General features: G+C 42.4%; 1 protein-coding gene across 5 annotated transcripts in view; it reads right to left on the bottom strand.

The window, feature by feature from the left end:
• The window catches only part of mideasb (mitotic deacetylase associated SANT domain protein b), a 30,601-nt gene that overhangs the window by 12,055 nt on the left and 632 nt on the right, over window positions 1-17,914 (bottom strand). For 2 of the 5 annotated variants that reach the window (XM_031309990.2, XM_031309993.2), the window contains exons 2-7: window positions 10,766-12,546; window positions 7,255-7,527; window positions 5,885-6,224; window positions 5,464-5,530; window positions 3,124-3,266; window positions 2,428-2,531 (exon numbers count right to left, since the gene is read on the bottom strand). In XM_031309990.2, coding sequence (XP_031165850.1) covers window positions 2,428-2,531; window positions 3,124-3,266; window positions 5,464-5,530; window positions 5,885-6,224; window positions 7,255-7,527; window positions 10,766-12,289 — 2,451 coding nt within the window. In that variant the 5' untranslated portion in view covers window positions 12,290-12,546. Of the gene's footprint in view, window positions 1-2,427; window positions 2,532-3,123; window positions 3,267-5,463; window positions 5,531-5,884; window positions 6,225-7,254; window positions 7,528-10,765; window positions 12,547-12,799; window positions 12,989-14,396; window positions 14,607-14,651; window positions 15,066-17,914 lie in introns of those variants that run through there. The other 3 variants (XM_031309991.2, XM_031309992.2, XM_035994486.1) reach the window with 3 other exon arrangements.

Below are 17,914 nucleotides of genomic sequence, written 5' to 3'. Positions count from 1 at the left end.
TATTAGTGGTCTGGCGGTGATGCAATAGGAACAGCATGAGACACAGGGTGCATCATTGCTGCAGTATAGGTGGAGCACCCATCTGACCAATCAGATTTCTTGGTGACACAATGAGTGATTGCAAGCTCATAAAAATGTATGACTTTTTTTCCAACCTCCCACAGGCATATTTATGACTTAGAGGTTTTGTCTGGTTGCTCAAATTGCTTTCAAGTACAGCTAAGAAATATGTGCATGCAAACCTAACATAATAATTACATTCATTAGTTAAGGGCAATATACTGTATAATGCTGGCCATTTTACCACTGCATGGCTACAACACAGTACCACTTAACTAGGGCTGCAAATAATGATTATTTTCATCATCATCATCATCATCAACTAATCTGATGGTTATTTTTTCTGATTAATCGAATAATCTTCCGGTCTAAGAAATGTCAAAAAATAGCGAGAAATACCCATCATAGTTTCCTAAAGCCTGGGGTGATATCTTCCAAGGTCTTGTTTTGTCTGACAATCAGCCAAAAAATCCAAATATATTCAGTTTATTATCACAGAAGACAAAGAAAAGCAGATTTGAGAAGCTGGAACTAGAGAATTCTTGGCATTTTTGGTTTAAAAAATGACAAATTATTTTTTTGGGGGCATTTTTGACCTTTATTTTTAACAGGACAGCTGAAGACATGAAAGGGGAGAGATGGGGGAATGACATGCAGGAAAGGGCCGCAGGTCGGAGTCGAACCCGGGCCCGCCGCGTCGAGGAGTAAACCTCTGCATATGGGCGCCCGCTCTACCAACTGAGCTATCCGGGCGCCAAAAATGACAAACTATTTATGAATTATCAAGAAAGTTGCCGTTTAATTTTCCGTCTGTCGATTAATCTACTACTTATCTCTGCTCCACGCTGTGCATCACACCTCACTGACAGCATGTGCTGCTCTTTTTCTCTACGTAGTGGCATCCCTCCACACCTCGGGCTATATAACCAAATTGTTTCACTATCTCAGTCATCTCAGGCCACCACACCACTTTCAGTACATAGCATAATGAAAGTCTACAGATCAGTCACTTCCGTTCAGAAATCATTGACAGCTAAGATAAAGGCATTTGATCACTATCGTTGCATGCACACAAGAAACAGGGTTAGTGGAAGATATCAGGTTAGGGCAGGAAGTCGGAGGACACATGTACGTGCATTGCAACAACCGGATTACTTTAATGTTTGCATTCAGCTTGTCAGTAATCTGATTATGACTATGTTTTTAACTAAGCCTGGCATACTTTCAGTGCATTAGGGAAATTTGAAGCTACACTTTGACACGTTTCTGCCCTGGTTGGGCTTTGGATTTAATTATTTCGGATACAAGGACGCACAACTATGACTCACGTATAAAAACCCTGATAGAACAATGTTAAGGGTTTACAAGACCAAGAAATCAGGATTCACTTGCAGAATAAAGCTGTTAGTCAGATTTTATTATTCCCCTTCTGTGCATTAACAATGACTGGTCATAATAATAATATAATAATTATGTGCATGAGGCTTTACAAGTTCTTCCATTCATGACAGGAATGCTATTAAAATAATAATTGTTGGCATGATTTATAAATCATCTTTTAATGTTAAACATACATGTGGCACAGTGAATCCTTCGGATATACTGTATCTGTGGATGGCTACCTTAGCGACTATCTTACCTATAGGCCAGTAGGCCTATCTTCAGTGGGGATTTACATTTGCTAATAATATGTTGAATTCATATTAAGACATTTTCATTTTTGAAAAAAACCTTTCAAAAATTGAAAAAAACTTTTCAAAAATTAACAATAATTTGGAGGCCCCCCCTGCAGTGACTCTGAGGACCCCCTAGGAGTCCCGGACCCCCTGTTGAAGATCTCTGCTCTAGAACCTTAAATATGAATGACTATATAAAACATATTTGCTTGTTATATATTATGCATTTCACCAATCAGTTTTTTTTTTTTAAATCTGTTTTATCAGTACTGATAAAGTATGATTTGATCGACAGCGCCCAAACAACGCACGTTGCTAAATCCTGATTGGTACACAGAAGTACGTGACGTCACCTTTTTTCTCCCACTGAGCCCTTCTCACTTCTAACTAGTGAGAAGAGCATAGAGGAAAACACAGATACAGCTATTTCTCTCATAACAAACAATCCCAAATACTGTGTTTATGCAAGATCCCATTACTCAGAGAAAATTAAATTTTCAGGGCCTTTCAAGTCATTTTTCAAATGTCAAAGTCAGTCTTTAAGGGTAAAACAGCTTGGTGTGCTCATGTGAGTTAGAACCTGACTCGTGTCTGCACAGTACTGAACACAGCTGTCGGTCACGTTTCTATTCTATTCTATTCTATTCAATAATGGAAGTCCGTGACTTGTGGACTGTTCTTTTGTGCTCACCATTATGTCCCCTTTGCACTCGTACAGACAATGGTGGGCTAACTCCTGGTTGGTGCCTCCTCCACACAAAGCACTGGAGCAGGCCAGGTGCATGAGGTCTTCCACTGAAAGACATAGAAAAAAAAAAAGTTAAGTTAGTTATTATTTTGCATACAGTGGTGACGATATATTTCTTCTTGTGAGTGAGAGAATGAAAATCTGAAAAACCCTGTAATTAGAAGATAACTGATTAAAATGTGAAACGTGTGTTGTTGTTTAATTATGCAGGGTCAGCGGTGCTCCAAGTCCAAAACAATCCTCCCCACAGTGACAATTAAGTCTGTTTTACCATATTAAATTGCATCATATACCCAGAAAACTGCCTGCAGCTTCTCACTGAAAATGCAAGTGGTGTACAAATGTAATACAGCCAACATTAAAAAGCAATTTGCTGGTTGCAACAGCTTTAGGGTGAGTAATTGAACACACTCTCTTTAAAAAGGTGATAATAACAGAAAGTTCTTTCTGTATTTCACAAACAAGGAAATGACTCAATACAAACTAATTTGTTTTAAGAAAAAAGAAAGAAAGTCAGTCTGTTCCTGATTATTTTTATACAAAAAGATCATAATAAGTTCTGGGAACAGGAGGTCAGTTTCACAATAAATAAATCAGTTTCAGGTGATGTGACAACTGTGAAATACTACTGTCTTTTACCTTTCTGCTGGAAGTCAGGTTTTTCCTCCAGTTCATTCAGTGGAGCCCAGACCAGCTCAGCTCGATGATGATCCAGCTCGACAGCTGTCCGCTGCCTTAGCTCTGGCACCTCGGCCTGGTACCGTGACCCAATATTTATCCGTCTGGGAACAGGACATCGGTGTGAGCGACAAGGCCTTGAACTTGATCCATTCAAAATTCATCAAGCGCCTTTGCTGTTATATATATATATTTCAGTCAAGACATCATATATCAGTAACACATTTCTTTTCAGAGTAAAGCTCATTTTATTTCTAAGATCACATATGGATTTCTTGGCTTTTCTTTCTGCCGTGATCTTTAAATAGTCACAGGAAGACTGTTGAGCCACTGTGGCTCTGAGAACTGCAATCCTTGCACTGTTTTGAATTCCAGCCTGTTATACAGCTTCTCCTTTGTTCTCTCAGCATAGGGAATAAAATGCAAATTCCTATCAAAATTTGTATTTGAAACAGAGTGCACTTCTTGAATTCACTGAATTGAAAGTAAATGGATCCTCATCCTTGTGTGGGACAAAGGTTATGTTCAAGTAGGAAAATAGACTCAAAATCCAACAAATGCATGTATCTCTATCTCTATGGGCTTACATGTAAACTGAAACCAGATATATCAGTGCTATAGTTGTGAAAATCATGCTGCTTTACATTAACAGACAATCCTGCTCCAGCATGCCCCCTCCCACCCCTGCATTTCCAGTAGGCCTGCAGTATTTCCAGTTGAGTGTGTGCGTGTGTGTGTATTCTGGCAGCCTCCCCCAGGGAAGGTGGGCTGCTAAAAGTTGAACTGCGATGGCTCTAGTGTGTTTGGGAGTGCAACGGGCCCATCTGAAAGCATGATTTATGGGAAGCCTCACTGCCTCATCCCTGACTAACTGCTCAGCAGCTGGCACCGGTCGGGGAAACAGCTTGCTCAATGCATCTTATAAACTGCAACTGTTGATGCAACTACAAAAAAAAAAAAACTACAAAAAAGAATCCCTGACCGATGGTATGGAGTAACGTGACTGTTGGCCATGTTCTACTAAAGGTCTTGTTTGGTTCAAGTTGTTTACATGCACTGTTGATACCCTGCAAGTTTAAAGTTATAATCCTTTTTTTTCATTATTTTATTATTATTATTATTATTATTATTTCATTATTCATTTAATTCCAATTTCTGATACTATTTATGATCAGTATGTTTATGTATTTTATTTTGTATCCATATGTATTTACATTCAGCAAGCTCCTTAATGTTGTCATTATTGTTATTGTCAAAGCGCCTACCAATGCAAGTATGAGAGATTCACAGGAGACCACGCAGCATGTAATGCAGCGTAACTGTATCTGACTGATAACAGCATCGCTGTTTACTCTCTTTACACAGCGTATTAAGTCACTACTCATGCAAACAGAACATCTTTCTGCCGCTGCTTCACATTAAAAGTATTCAACATGTGAAACACAGGGTGGCTTTTACTGTGAAGCAGCCACAGGTAACATTGTCAGCCGTGTTAGGACTAACCACATTAGGTTATCAAATATCCATCTACAAAACAAAGACAAGCATTTTCTACATTTCTTTTAAATTTCCTCCTCAGCAGTGTAACAGGTATCAGATTGAAGTTATTACTGACTTCTTTATTAAAACAATGTGGGTCTGTATGGTTGCACTGCAAATACTAACAGATACACCAGTTGCGCGTCTGTATTTCTGACAAAGTAGCTGCTCAACCTGCATTTGTTGTTATATTGAACGGCAGTAACCAAAGTAACCACAGGTGTTCCCAAATTAACCACCACTGAACTCTTAAGGATTGCAACTTTAAATGTTAACAAAAGCCACAAATGATATACTGTTCAACTCCAGAACATATAACCAAAACTACATTCTTTGTGCATGTACGTTAAAGAGCACAGGCCTCTGATGTACTTACTGCCACTACTTTTCAAAAGGTTTTAAGGCTTTCATTTGACAGTTACTATGGAGCTGTTATGACAGGATGCACATTTATTGAGAGATCATTAGACTGCAAAGTCAGATGAGAAGGCGATGGCTGCCGCTAAGGCTAGCTGTGGATGACAGGGCAAAAGATTCCAGTGGTAAAGGATGGGTTTTAGGATAGTATTTCAAGAAGAAGTATTTCTCTTTCAAGACATTTCATGATGCAGCCCAGTGTTGAGGTTTGAATAATTGACTGCAGAGCTACTACTCCAGCTTTGGTAATGTATGCTCTGCTATGCAATATGACACACAAACCCCAAAAACTGTTCCACAATGGAAGATGTGAATTGGGGATGTTGAGGAGGAAATAATACTCACGGCTCTATGCTGACTGGAGTGGCCTCGCCCATCGCAGACAGAACTGGTGGTGTGATGTCGCAGCTGTCTAAAAGAGCAGCAAAGCAAAAATCCACTCAGTGATATTATCAAAAGTTAGTTTTTTGCTGGAATCACAGGAGTTTTTGGATATATTTTGATATACAGTACAATGGTTAGGGTTAGAGCAAAGATAACAAGAATATCTAATGCACAAATCAGTCAGGCTTAACTCTAATATTTAAACAGCAACTATTACATAACTACGCAGCTAACATACATAAAGTCTGATATCAGATTGTTTATGGGAAATCATTGCCAGATGTTTATTACACGTGTCCAGAGATTCATGTTTGAATTCCTACAGTTTAGATGTCCTGTGGATCATACAGGGAGGTCTTATGAACTTTTTTTTTTTACTTACTGGAGCGTAACAGGCTGCGTGTTGCTGACTTGGGTGTCGCAGGGGGTGGCAGGCCCTGGCCGCTGGCTGCGGCAGACGACAGGAAAGTGGAGAAGTAAAGGCCAGAGCCCTCACGGACAGGGCTGAGGATTGGCGGAGGCGTGTAGGGGGGTATGGAGAGGGGGTTTTCGGTGAGGCGAACTGGGGAACGTAGGTGGCTCTGGTAGGGTGTGATGCTGGAGTAGACAGGAGGGGCGATGAATAAACCAGGTTTAGGCGGCGGGATGAAAAGAGGCTCAGGCCGGGGACGCCGTTTAGACTTTTTGCCGTCATCGTCTTTCTCCCCTTCAGTTCTTCCATTCTGGTGAGGAGAAATTATTTTAAAAAGGTAGATTTATCACAGAGCATTGTGAAACACGCAAGAACACACACATACACAACTCAACGATAGATATGCATGCACGCTCATTTAGTTAGCGTTTTGCGCATTTATCCTGAGAAATCCTGAAGAGAAAGGACAATGCTGCATTCAATTGCTGACTCGGAAAATTGTCAGATCTGGGAATGACGTCACACCCGAGTTGACCGCGTTCCAGCACAAGTCAGAATTAATCATTATTTCACAGCGGGGTTTGCTCTAGCCAGGTTAGCCATTGTTAGCAATACCAGTTGATGATAACGCATTACGCTGTATTTTGTTTCATACAAACACCATAGCAACATGTCCCCAGATAGAAGTTGGACAGTACTGTGTGTACAACTAATTTAATGAGACACAAATACAACAGATGTGCTAATAAACAGAATATTACAACAGCTTTCACTACTGTTGATGCGCAGACATGTTGGATTTTGAGGTTCTCCGACTTTCCGAGTCGGAAATCAGACTTCAGGGGGCATTCCAGTTGAAATTTCCGACTGGAAATTTGTAAATTCCGACTTCCATGTTCAAATGCAATGCACCACAAGGCACCCCAACACTCGACTGTATGGTACATAATGTACAGTATGGCAGTGCTAAACCCTGATAATCTGCCTGATCTGGGACAGGGCAATCAGTTCACTAAATCCCCCCCAAATAAAACAGGGAAAGGGAGAAAAGTGTGGAGGACTGGAATGGGGGCAGGGGAGACATGGAGCATGATGGGGGGAAGGGAGCGTTGTGTTGGCATAAATGCAAGGACTTAATAGCCGGAGTTTAGACAGACTGAAAACAGACGAAGAAAGAGAGTGGATAACCAACCTACTACTTTACCGCCACCAACATACCAACATCTGACAGATAACAAATAATGTATGTAAAAATTTTTTTTAAATTTAGCCGTTAAAAATGGCATTAAAGTACACCAACTCCAAAAAAGTAAAGAAAACAACAAGATATAAGTATGTACCTGCTCTGAGCTCTCCGACAAGGAGTTCCTGAGTGAGCGTCTCCGGGTGACGATGACCGAGGGCTTGTGGTCGGCGCAGACGAGATCGTGGGGGTTTAAAGGCCTGGGGGGCCAGTTGGAGGCCAGGGCTGCTTCATCTCTGTCTGGAGAGTAGGGTTCCTGCCTTCGCACTGGAACAGACACAGGGATGACAAGCGGAAGGAGGCTGTCGTCTCGAGGCCGCTTGGCGTTCAGACCCCCTGTTTCAGAGGGACTCCACGGCCTGTGGGGCTCCTGAGAAAGACAGCGAATGAGAAAGAAGTTTACAATGCTACTTATCAATTGATTTCTCCTTAATATAAAATATCAAGAGGATATGCAAATGCCTTAATTGCAAAAGTTCTATACAGTAAACGCAGCTGAAACCACAAGTTTCAATTGATCAATTAAGTCGATGCACAGAACATTTATCGGCAGCAACTTTGATTTGAAAATTCACCTAGTTCAATCTTCTTAAGTGTAAATATGTGCTGCCTTCTATTATTCAAAACTGAATACCTTGGGGTTTTGGACTATTGGTCAGACAAAACAACGACTCATCATGCTGGGCTGCTGTGATAGATAAAAAAAGACTGATTTGAAGCAAAAATCAAAGACAAAAAGGAGGTTTCCTCCTGGTGCTGCTTGCAATACTTGACATTGCAGCTTCTTAAAAGCTCATCACATTAAGTATTTCAGGTGACACATTTTCAAACACACCAACTTGTGTAGTGGATACAGAGCACTACGCAACAGGTGCAAAGAATAACAACTTAGGTAAGTAATTGTAGCTTAGCACCAGCACAATGAATATTAAACAGAAATACACAGTACCAGGGCAGCCGGCCAAATTATAATCAAAACAGTAAATGGGGAACCCTGAAACCTTGTTCCTTACCTCGCACAAAAACAAATCGAAAGAGACACTCATGTCAATACTCAAATGGAGTGTAAAAGATGGGTCAATACAGCATTGAACAAGCCTGAGATGTATTTCTAAGGGACAGAATCCAAACACAAACAATGAACTGCTCTTAAGAATAAACATTTCAAAAAAAAGGATTTTGGAATTTAAAATATGACCTTGGATGTTTCAGCGAAAACCTTAGTTACCAAACAAGAATGTTGTATGTCTGCACCTTGATACAGTACTGTTAGGTGCAGCACTTAAGTGACAGACTTTAGATACATGCCAAAGGAACCGTCCCTAAAAGCATTCTCCACATTTTTTCTTTGAGAAGCCATAATGAGTGGGCATGGGCAGCCTGTGTGCAACTTTAAAGCCATCTAAACCACCACATCATTGAAGACAGATGCATTCTGTCACTGCACACGGCTTCTTCATGGGCAGGGAGGCATGCAGCAGTGTGGCTATGCTGGATCTGTGCTCATTATTGCGGGTGGAAAACTCCAGCCCCTACGCCACAGCGGCGGAGAGATATTCTGCTGAGCACTGCAGGCAGGGCAACCCTGCACCCCTCCCTGTACAGAGGGGGGAGGGCAGTCGAGGCCAGGCTGGAGTTTCTCTCCTTTGATGGGATGGGGGGGGGGGGAGGTGTGCAGGCATGTAACCAAACACACTGTCTATATGATCAGCTACCCGTGAGGCGAATCCAGGGCACAGCCATGCTGAACTGCAGACATACTGACGCAGTGCTGTTTGGCAACAGAACTTGTTGCACAATCAAGATATTCAGCACATAAACATAGATAAGTGTATGACTTCATTGATTCATCTAGTGAGAGCCGAAAAGCACATATTTGTGAAGTATATATTTACCTTGTGACAAAATTCACAATGCAAGGTCTTGTTTTAGCTACAGATTTTCCTCACAAGGCAGAGCTGAGCAGCCCAGTTCTGTGGTGTAAACTTTGTTGGGCGTTGATTAAATTCAGCATCTCTTCCAGCAACACGTTAATCACAAACAACACAAGTTTTGGCACAGTTTTCCTGGCAGTTGCGTTAGGCAGTTTGTTCCAGTTCCCGCTCTTGTTCAGGGAGCTAAAATCCCACTGCAATTATACCCTGGGATAACACTAGAAGAATAGATTTTTAGCTCTCGCCGAGATATTCACAATTAAGGCTTACAGCCTTAGATATTAAACTGATATGTGATCGTAGGGATTTAGAACACGCAGTCCAACACCAGCTAAGAAACACAAAGAACAAGGAAAACAGAAAGACAGAAAAGACAAGAAACTAGAATTACTGCCTCGCGGTTATATGCCTCTGCAAACAGTTTACATCCATGTCCATCCAGGCTCATATAATATTTGTGGTGAAGACTTTGACAGGAATTAAATAAAAAGGGAATAAGTGAATCTTTTTATGACATGGAAGTTATCACTAGTGAATCCAGATTTGTGATTTGACTTTGTTAAGCGTTGCTGTTCTTGTTCTGTCAACAAAAACAGAGTGAAATTCCTTGTATGTGTACACATGCTTGACCAATAAAGCTGATTCCGATAAAACAGAAGGTTATAGCCATGAAAGTAACGCTTCAAATATGGATGTTGCTGCAAAGAAGCTACAAATACTAAAACATGGACGCTTCTCACACTTTTTTTAACCCGGCAGCACAGATGATCGCTACAATCACCAGTTTCAAGGTGGACACCCAAGATTAGCTTCACCGAGACAGTATCTGATCAAATGTGGAAATATGTCACAATTGCCCCTGTTCCTGTTCCTGATGTATGGTGTTGTGTAAAGGCCAGAAAAGTGTTTTACAGAACATTACGAAGTCACAGTGAAGTTGACCTTTGACCTTTTGGATATAAAATGCCATCACTCCATTGTTTTTTCCTATGAGTATGAATAATTGAGTTATAACCAAAAATGTGTTGTGTGAGGTCACAGTGACGCACGCCGACCTTTGAACATCAACATCCAATCAGTTCATCCTTGAGTCCAAGTTGACGTTAATTTGAATTAACTCCCTCAAGGCGTTTCTGAGATGTTGTGTTTGCGAGAATGGGACGTACGTACGGATGGACAACCCAAATACATAATGCCTTCTAAGGCTGCACGATATGAGGAAAATATGCGTTAACGTTGTTGAATATTGCGATAACGATATTACTTGCGATACATAAACAGTGTACTTAAAGTGTACTCAGTTCTGCCTTTCTGCTGCTTTCAGTATTCTGCTAAAATACAACGAATAGCTTGTTGAATTTAAAACAAATGAAAGGAAATAATTTCCAACATTCTTTTATAGAACAAATTGAAGATCGAATTGAATATAAAAGGCTTCACTAAATAAAGTAAAAAATGTTCTACTGATATTTTCTTTCAACCAGGTGTCTTTCTTTCGCGATATGATGCAGCCTTAGTTAGTTGATATCGCGATGACGATAAAAAAACAAACATATATTCGGCCACGGCTGTCGCCAGCGCGGAGGCATACAAAGTAAAAAGAAACCAAAACAAAGAAAGAGTCAAAGAATGGTCAAACATTTTGACAGTGTCAAAATTGAACTGAGCACTTACCTTTAACACTTGTGATGGTAGAGACTCCATTTCTGAGGCCTTCTGAGCAAGGGTCTCCAGGTTGACCTCCTGGGAGACCCTGCGTTTCCTCCGCGTGCTCTGGATCACGCCTGTTGGGGCTGCCTGGATGTCAAGGCCCCCGTTCTGGGAGCCCTGCGGCCCCGGGGAAGCCTGGTCCGAAGAGACAGAGAGGAAAGGGTTGTCGGACGGCGCCCCGCCTTCCTTTGAGAGCCGTCGTGATCTGCGGAGCTGCGTTTGGGATTGTGTCTGGGGTTGTGACTGGGACAGGGCCTCAGACTGGAGTGGGGGCAGCAGTGGATCTGAAGGCTGCTGGGGTTCTGGGGTGATGTCCTGGATAATTGGTTCCTGGATCTTTGGGGCAGTTAGAGCAGAGGACTCCTGGGAGTGTACCACCACAGGCTGTGGATGCGGGTGGGGGTGGGCATTTTGTGCACCGGGGTAATAGTCAAGCACATGAGGGTTTTGTTGTTGCAACTGCTGATGTTGCATTTGCTGCTGAATTTGAAGCTGCTGCTGCTGCTGTTGTATCTTTTGTTGTTGTTGCTCGTGCTGTACTTGTTGCTGAAGCTGTACATGCTGTTGATGCTGAATGATTTGTTGCTGCTGCATTTGTTGATGGTGCTGCTGCTGAATTTGCTGCTGGATTATGTGATGATGTTGTTGCTGGCGTTGGATTTGCTCTTGCTTCTGCTGCAACTGGTGTGGGGGTTTTGCTTGTGTTGAGTAGTTAGGTGGGTTAGGTAGGGTTGTCCTGTTGCCTTGAAAGGTCTGGTAGTACGCTGGCAGGTGCTGCTTGGGCTGACCAAAGGCCAATTGGAAGGGCTGCAAGACCGAGCTTCCTCCTGGATGGGATGTGCTGTGCTGTTGGGTGTTCAGCGCCCCAGGTTTCAAGGTCTCCTGAAAGGCCTGGGACTGCTGCTGCTGATCCCAATCCAGTCCCCGAGCCTTAACAGCATCGCTGTACACTTCAACTGCAGGGTTAGGCCCCAGAGGCTGCTTGTCTGCAGCTCTGGTGGGGGGCTGCTGATGTGGCTGTAAGCCAGAAGTCTCATGCATTGACTTCACAAATGCATTCTGGGTCCTTGAGTCTGGTACATTAACTCCTCCGATGTAATTAGCAAAGTTTTGTCCCCAGTTAGTCATGGTATTCCAGGAGGCAGCTCTGTGCTGTTGGGACAGAGATGGCTGCTGTTGACTGGGCTCCTGGTGGGCCCATTTCATAGGCACGGTCTGCTGATAATGACCCCTGCTCTGGTCACCCTTATCTGGGCTGAAGATGACAGAGTTGAGGTACATGTGAGGGGCCTCTGGATTGGAAGTCACAGTTCTTGCAGCCTCGCTCTGTCCGGGATCTGAGGCAGTGCCACCCGGGCCATAGTAGGACCCTTCGGGGTGTTGAGAAGTCTCCTTCATTGCTAGGCTTTGATCGTTGAAAAACGTTATGCGTTTGCCTGTTCTCTTGGCGCTGGGTTTCTGCTGGGCTGGTACACTCATGACGGGCATGAAGAAGCCGAGCCAGGTGAATATTTTCAACCAAACCAGCTAGTAATGCTCCACTGGATCACTTGGATATATCAAATCCAAATATCAGTGAAATAAGGCTGTAAAACTACATTGACATCAGAGTTGGCAGTAATAAGGTCAACCAGGATAATCTTCTCTTCCCCTCTGAAGTTCTTCGTGACCCACTCAGAGGGCACCGGCCTGGGGTGAGCAGATCTGAAGAAGTCTGTGTGTTTTTCTCATTCATGGACAACACCCTGTATAGAGAAAATGAGAGAGGTCAAGCATTGAGCCACAGGCTAAAGGGGTCCCAATAGGGGGCGTCTCATTATCACCCCAGCCTCAACCATGTAAAAACCTGCTGTTTGCTTTTTCAACAATAGACCTCTACTGAAAGGTATTGGGTGTGAGAGTAGAGGAAGGGAGGGGAAAGCCTAAACTGTGTCATTATGCGCTAAGCTCACATGACAGGGATAAGTTCCTGCATGCAGGCTAACACATATAACTGACCTGCATAATATTATTGGAAGGGAGTTGGTAGAGATAGCTTAATAAATGGTTCCTGGAAATGTCATTACAAGATATTACTGCACCATGTTTGATGATGGGCCCTGACATCAGCACTGGATGACATACACACACTAAAAAATAAAAATCATTGAAGTCTCCCAACTTAACAAAGAAAACCCCCTCACGGCTCAATCAACTGAACTTCAACAGAAGCTCTCTTTCCCGCCAAACTACAGAACAGACAGCAGGTTGAACGTGATATAAACATCTTTGTGAAACTGTGACTCATCTGGGGTGAAAAAAGGGAACCTGTGCCCTTTGAACCGTGGCTGCAGACTTAAAAAGGAAGGGCAACTGAAAGTGAGCAAGCATGAGTCATAGGGATACGATTTCTGTGAGGGAAAAAGTCAAAATGGCCTTGCAGGGTTTCATAGCTTGCTTCTTGACAATTGCCATGGTAACCCGTGGTGATTATCAAAAATATGATCTGATGGCAAGGTTTTGGAGCAGATTTTTGACACGGTGCAGTCTGCCAAATTTCAAGAACCACACAGATCCCGACTGTTTCTGTTAAAATTTCAATCCTTGCTCCATCTGTAGGAGATAGAAATCTTGCCACTCTTGTGCAGCAGTCAAATGCCTAAACAGACAACCATTAAGGCCTTTTCTCTTCAACCTGCAGCACTCATGTTTAAAAAAAAAAAAAATTGTCATGCTGATTATGTAAATTAATACTAGAATCTCTACAACATGGACATGTCAGAGCAACCTAGGAAGTGACTGATAAAAGTCACCCTTTACTCTGGTGGCCTAGTAAAACACACACTTCTTAAAATAGACAGTTGCAGCTGTTCAGATCCTGCACTGGCTCAGGGGCACCACTGACTGAGGAAACTGAATGACCATGCTATGTTGCTAACAAACAGTGTGTGGGTGCACCAGCAATGCCATGTGTAACATGTTAGACATGCCTAAAGCCATGCTGTCAAATCCTATGAAACATCCTCTATGAAAAAGGTGCACACACACACAAAAAAAAATATCACAATTTATTTGCAGAATGAGCAAAAACACAAGTGGTGCTCACTGAGCGACCATGCTGTGTGAGTAGTCTCTGTGCATCAAAACAGACTCCATCCGAGGTAAAGGATCATCGTGACGCATCACAAGTGCAACCTTACACAAGCCTGGGGTTTAGCCCAATAAACAAAGTAACAGGTCAAAGTGGCTAAAGATACATGTCAAGCGAAATTAGCCGCCCTAATCCATCGCTGTTTCCTAATTTAAATCAGCCCGTGTTGCACTGCTCGCACATCAGCGGGCACGTTAGGCCTGCAGCGTGCAAGAGACGACAAATAAAGAAAATATGAGAAGAAAAACATGCCGAGTCCTCCCACAACAGGACTCTTCCTGATGCCCCCCCCCCGTCCCTCCACATCACTTTCTGTGGCCAGCCAGCTCAGCGCTATTTACGAGAAACCCTTTGTTGCACAAAACGGATTATCTAGTCACTAATGCCATGTCCCATTGCAACAGACCGAGCCAACAATGCAGCCTGCGTGATAAAAGTGTGGTGGCATAGCAAACTAACAAATACCGTGGGTCGATACAACTTGTCAAAACGGTGGTTAATACGTCACATGTCCCTTTCTGTGCAGTCAATCCGCCTTGATCGAGACATTAAAAACATCCTACAGACGCTCGGTCGACAGCAGTGCGTCTCAGCGAGGTAAACAAAACTTTGTCAGCGAGATGTGGCAACAATAACATGAACTGCCGACCACCACCACAACAACAACAACGCCACAGTCATCGACACCGCAGCTGCAGCACTGTCTGTCCCGATACTTACTGTGTTTGTGATGAAAGCTGCTACTAAGGGCAGCCCAGCACGCAGGATCACACACTGGCAGCTCTGTGCGGCCAGTAGCGGCAGCAGGCCCGCACAATACAGACCTCCGATGATGACTGCACACATCCCCAAGGTTGACTCATGCTATGCTGCTGACCTCACTCATTGGTACTTTTTCCTTCAACTTACCCCCCCTCCCCTTTGCAATAAAGTCAACAGGAAAACGGGGTCGATGCGTAAACAGAGTCCTTCCCGGTCGGAAACGCAGCGCCAATCTGCAGAAACGTGGGGCGCAATGCCGCCGCTGTCTGTTGCACGTTATTGCAATAGGATTGCACAGAAAAACTCACACTGGCAATGCGGCCTTTTGCTGCACATCGACTCTTCCCGTGTCTCTGCTTGCTTGTCTTGTGATTCCCCCCCCCCTCCCCTCTCCACCGCCACCACCAGCTCGCTGGCCACACCTACTTCCATGCCCATAAAAGGCCTTCCTCTGACAAGCAAGGCGTTGTAATTTACGGAGCAAGATCCCTCTCAGTCCATGCGGGAAATTCCAACACATATGGGAGGACCGTGGGGGACGAAAGGGAAAGGACGCACCCGGCACAGTACAGTTTTACATTGACTTTTCTGTCAAAGTCACACACTTCTTTTTACAGACGAACTTTCTCTTGAAATGCATGCGTGGTTTATGCACATGACACAGCAAGCAGCAGCTGCAGAAAGGCCCCTTGAGGAAAATATCACCAGCTGCTGGTGATATTTTCAGTATGAAATAAGTGTTTCCAAATAATTAAAAGGGGGCGGTACATATATACTTCACACATCAAATCCCTAATTGATTTTAAATGTTTACTTTTTTTAGTCTTACCTGCAGCCCTAAACCTAAAAGGTACTATATACTGTATATTGAGACAGAGAAAAAGAAGAAGCTAGTTTGGTGACGTTACTTAATAAATGACGTACACAACGAATACACTGGGGCTGCAACAAACAATTATTTTCATTACCAATTAATCTGCTGATTATTTTCTCAATGTATCATTTGGTATCGAAAATGTCAGAAAATTGTGAAAAATGTCTAAGGTCTAATGCCTTCGAATGTTTACTTAAAATGATAGAAAACATAGAGATAAGCAGCAAATCCTCACAATATACCAGATAGTGTCTGGCATTTTTGCTTGATTTAAAAAAAAAAAAAATAGATCAATAGATATCTATTGATAGATATCAAAATACAAGATATTGTTAAATTACAAGAAGAAAGACATAATGTCTAACTTAGGATAGTTACAAACAGTATTATCTTAGTGTTTAACTGGCCTTAACCTGTGTGAGTTTCAGGATGAATTAAATCATACCTGATGAGTCCTTAACCAGGCCTAAATGTTGCAAGGCAATCTGTGGACTACTCGGTGATGTAATGTAGCCTACGTAAAAAGTGACCCTGGTCATCATGAGGCAAACAACCATCTGTATAAAGCCAAGTCAGCCAAACAAAATAATCAATATTGATAATTTAGTCTAGAGCTTAAACCAGAGCTCTTCAACAGGGGGTCCGCAACACTTAGGGGGTCCTCCGAGTAACTCCAGGGGGCCGCCAAATTATTGTTTGATCATTTTTTTTATTAAAATGTCTGAAAATATTACATTAACATAAAACACTGTGCCTTTCCCATGTACGTTTGACATTAAAATATGATGTATAAATAATGTGTGAATATCCATCCATCCACCCAGTTTAATATGCAGCTCACTTTAATACAATATATGTAGGAGGAGGTCCCAGCTCTGTCTCTCTTTTAGCTAAGGGGTCCTTGGCCTAAAAAACCTTGAAGACCCCTGGCTTAAACGATTAGTTGATGTATTGATTAGCTGTTAAATTCATGTAGGTGATCATCACAAGACTGCATAGGTCTTTTTCACTGCAGACATTCTGACGTGTCACAAAAGGAAAAGCACAGGTGTAAATAACAAAATGATTGATGCCACTGGTGAATTTCATTTAGCCATTTCAGTGTAAGGGTCATGCTACTACTGTCACACTGCCACAGCTTACTGGGACACATACTGTCATTAGTGACACTTGTGCTTTTCCTACTACGACAAGGTGAAATGTCTGCTGTGAAAATAAGCACGTATAATGGGAAGATGTTGGAAATGTTACAATATCATGGCATTGGACATGACCAGGCATGTGTCATCCAGACTCTACAGGACTGCAGCCTGGCACTCCCAGACTTTCTCTCTTCTCTGTGACCCTTAAAATAACGTGCAAAGCCTGAAAATATTCACAGATGCCATTGACAAGAAGTCGAGTCAGACTGACATGTCTGCCACTGATGACACTGCCACTGCACTGGGAATTGTGGTGTATGTGTTTGTGTCAAACAGCCTTTTCTCTTGGCTGCATGCTTTTTCGAAGCTGATGCCAATAGTGTTTAAAAGTCAACTGACAGACAATCATTCAGAAACTGGTAATAATCAAATAATCCTTATTTTTCAAGCAAAAATGCCAAATAATTGACGTTTGCATACCCTTGAAAGTATAGGTTTGCTACCCTTTTCTGTTGTATTTCATTGTAAAGATAATATCTTTGGATTTTTTCTACTGTTGATAAGACAAAACAAGCAACGTAAAGGATATGGTGAGGGACCACGACATTTTATAGTTCAAACCCTTGATTGATTGAGAAATTAATTGGCTGATTTTTTTTTTTTTTTTTTAATAAAAGAATGTGCAATCTATTGGGACCTACCCACGTTTACAATCTTTGATGAGAAACGGATCGATTGCATTGGCAACATCTGAAGCCCTAGAGCCAAATATCCTGTATTTCCCCCCACTCATATTGAAATGCATTTTTTAAAATCTTGCTACAAAATCAAGTGTACACAACATTTTAGACATGCAATTTTTGAAGGAATTAAAGCTCACGGTTAATATTCATTAGCAGTAAAATAATACTGGACCAATAGTTTTAGAACTGACTTACAAACTAAGCTGATCTGCTGATCATGCTGATCATGTTGATGACATAGTTTTTGTAGGAGGGGTTTTTTTTCTGCACAGCAAAGATCAATGATATATAATACAAACTTAGCTAACGTTACTGGTGATGTGGCTATATGAATGGGTGTCTTTCCTCTGGGACCTTCCTGGAACTTGACATTTCGTGTGTGTGATGAGGGTGTGGGGGGGGGAAGAGATCAGATCAGGTGCGAAGCTAGCTAACGCTATATTCTGTCTAGAGCTAGCTGTG

Source organism: Sander lucioperca, chromosome 18, assembly GCF_008315115.2.
Source record: "Sander lucioperca isolate FBNREF2018 chromosome 18, SLUC_FBN_1.2, whole genome shotgun sequence".
Classification (NCBI taxonomy): Eukaryota; Metazoa; Chordata; class Actinopteri; order Perciformes; family Percidae; genus Sander; species Sander lucioperca.
The sequence above is the reverse complement of the archived record's forward strand: the minus strand, read 5'-3'. Positions and strand labels throughout refer to the sequence as shown.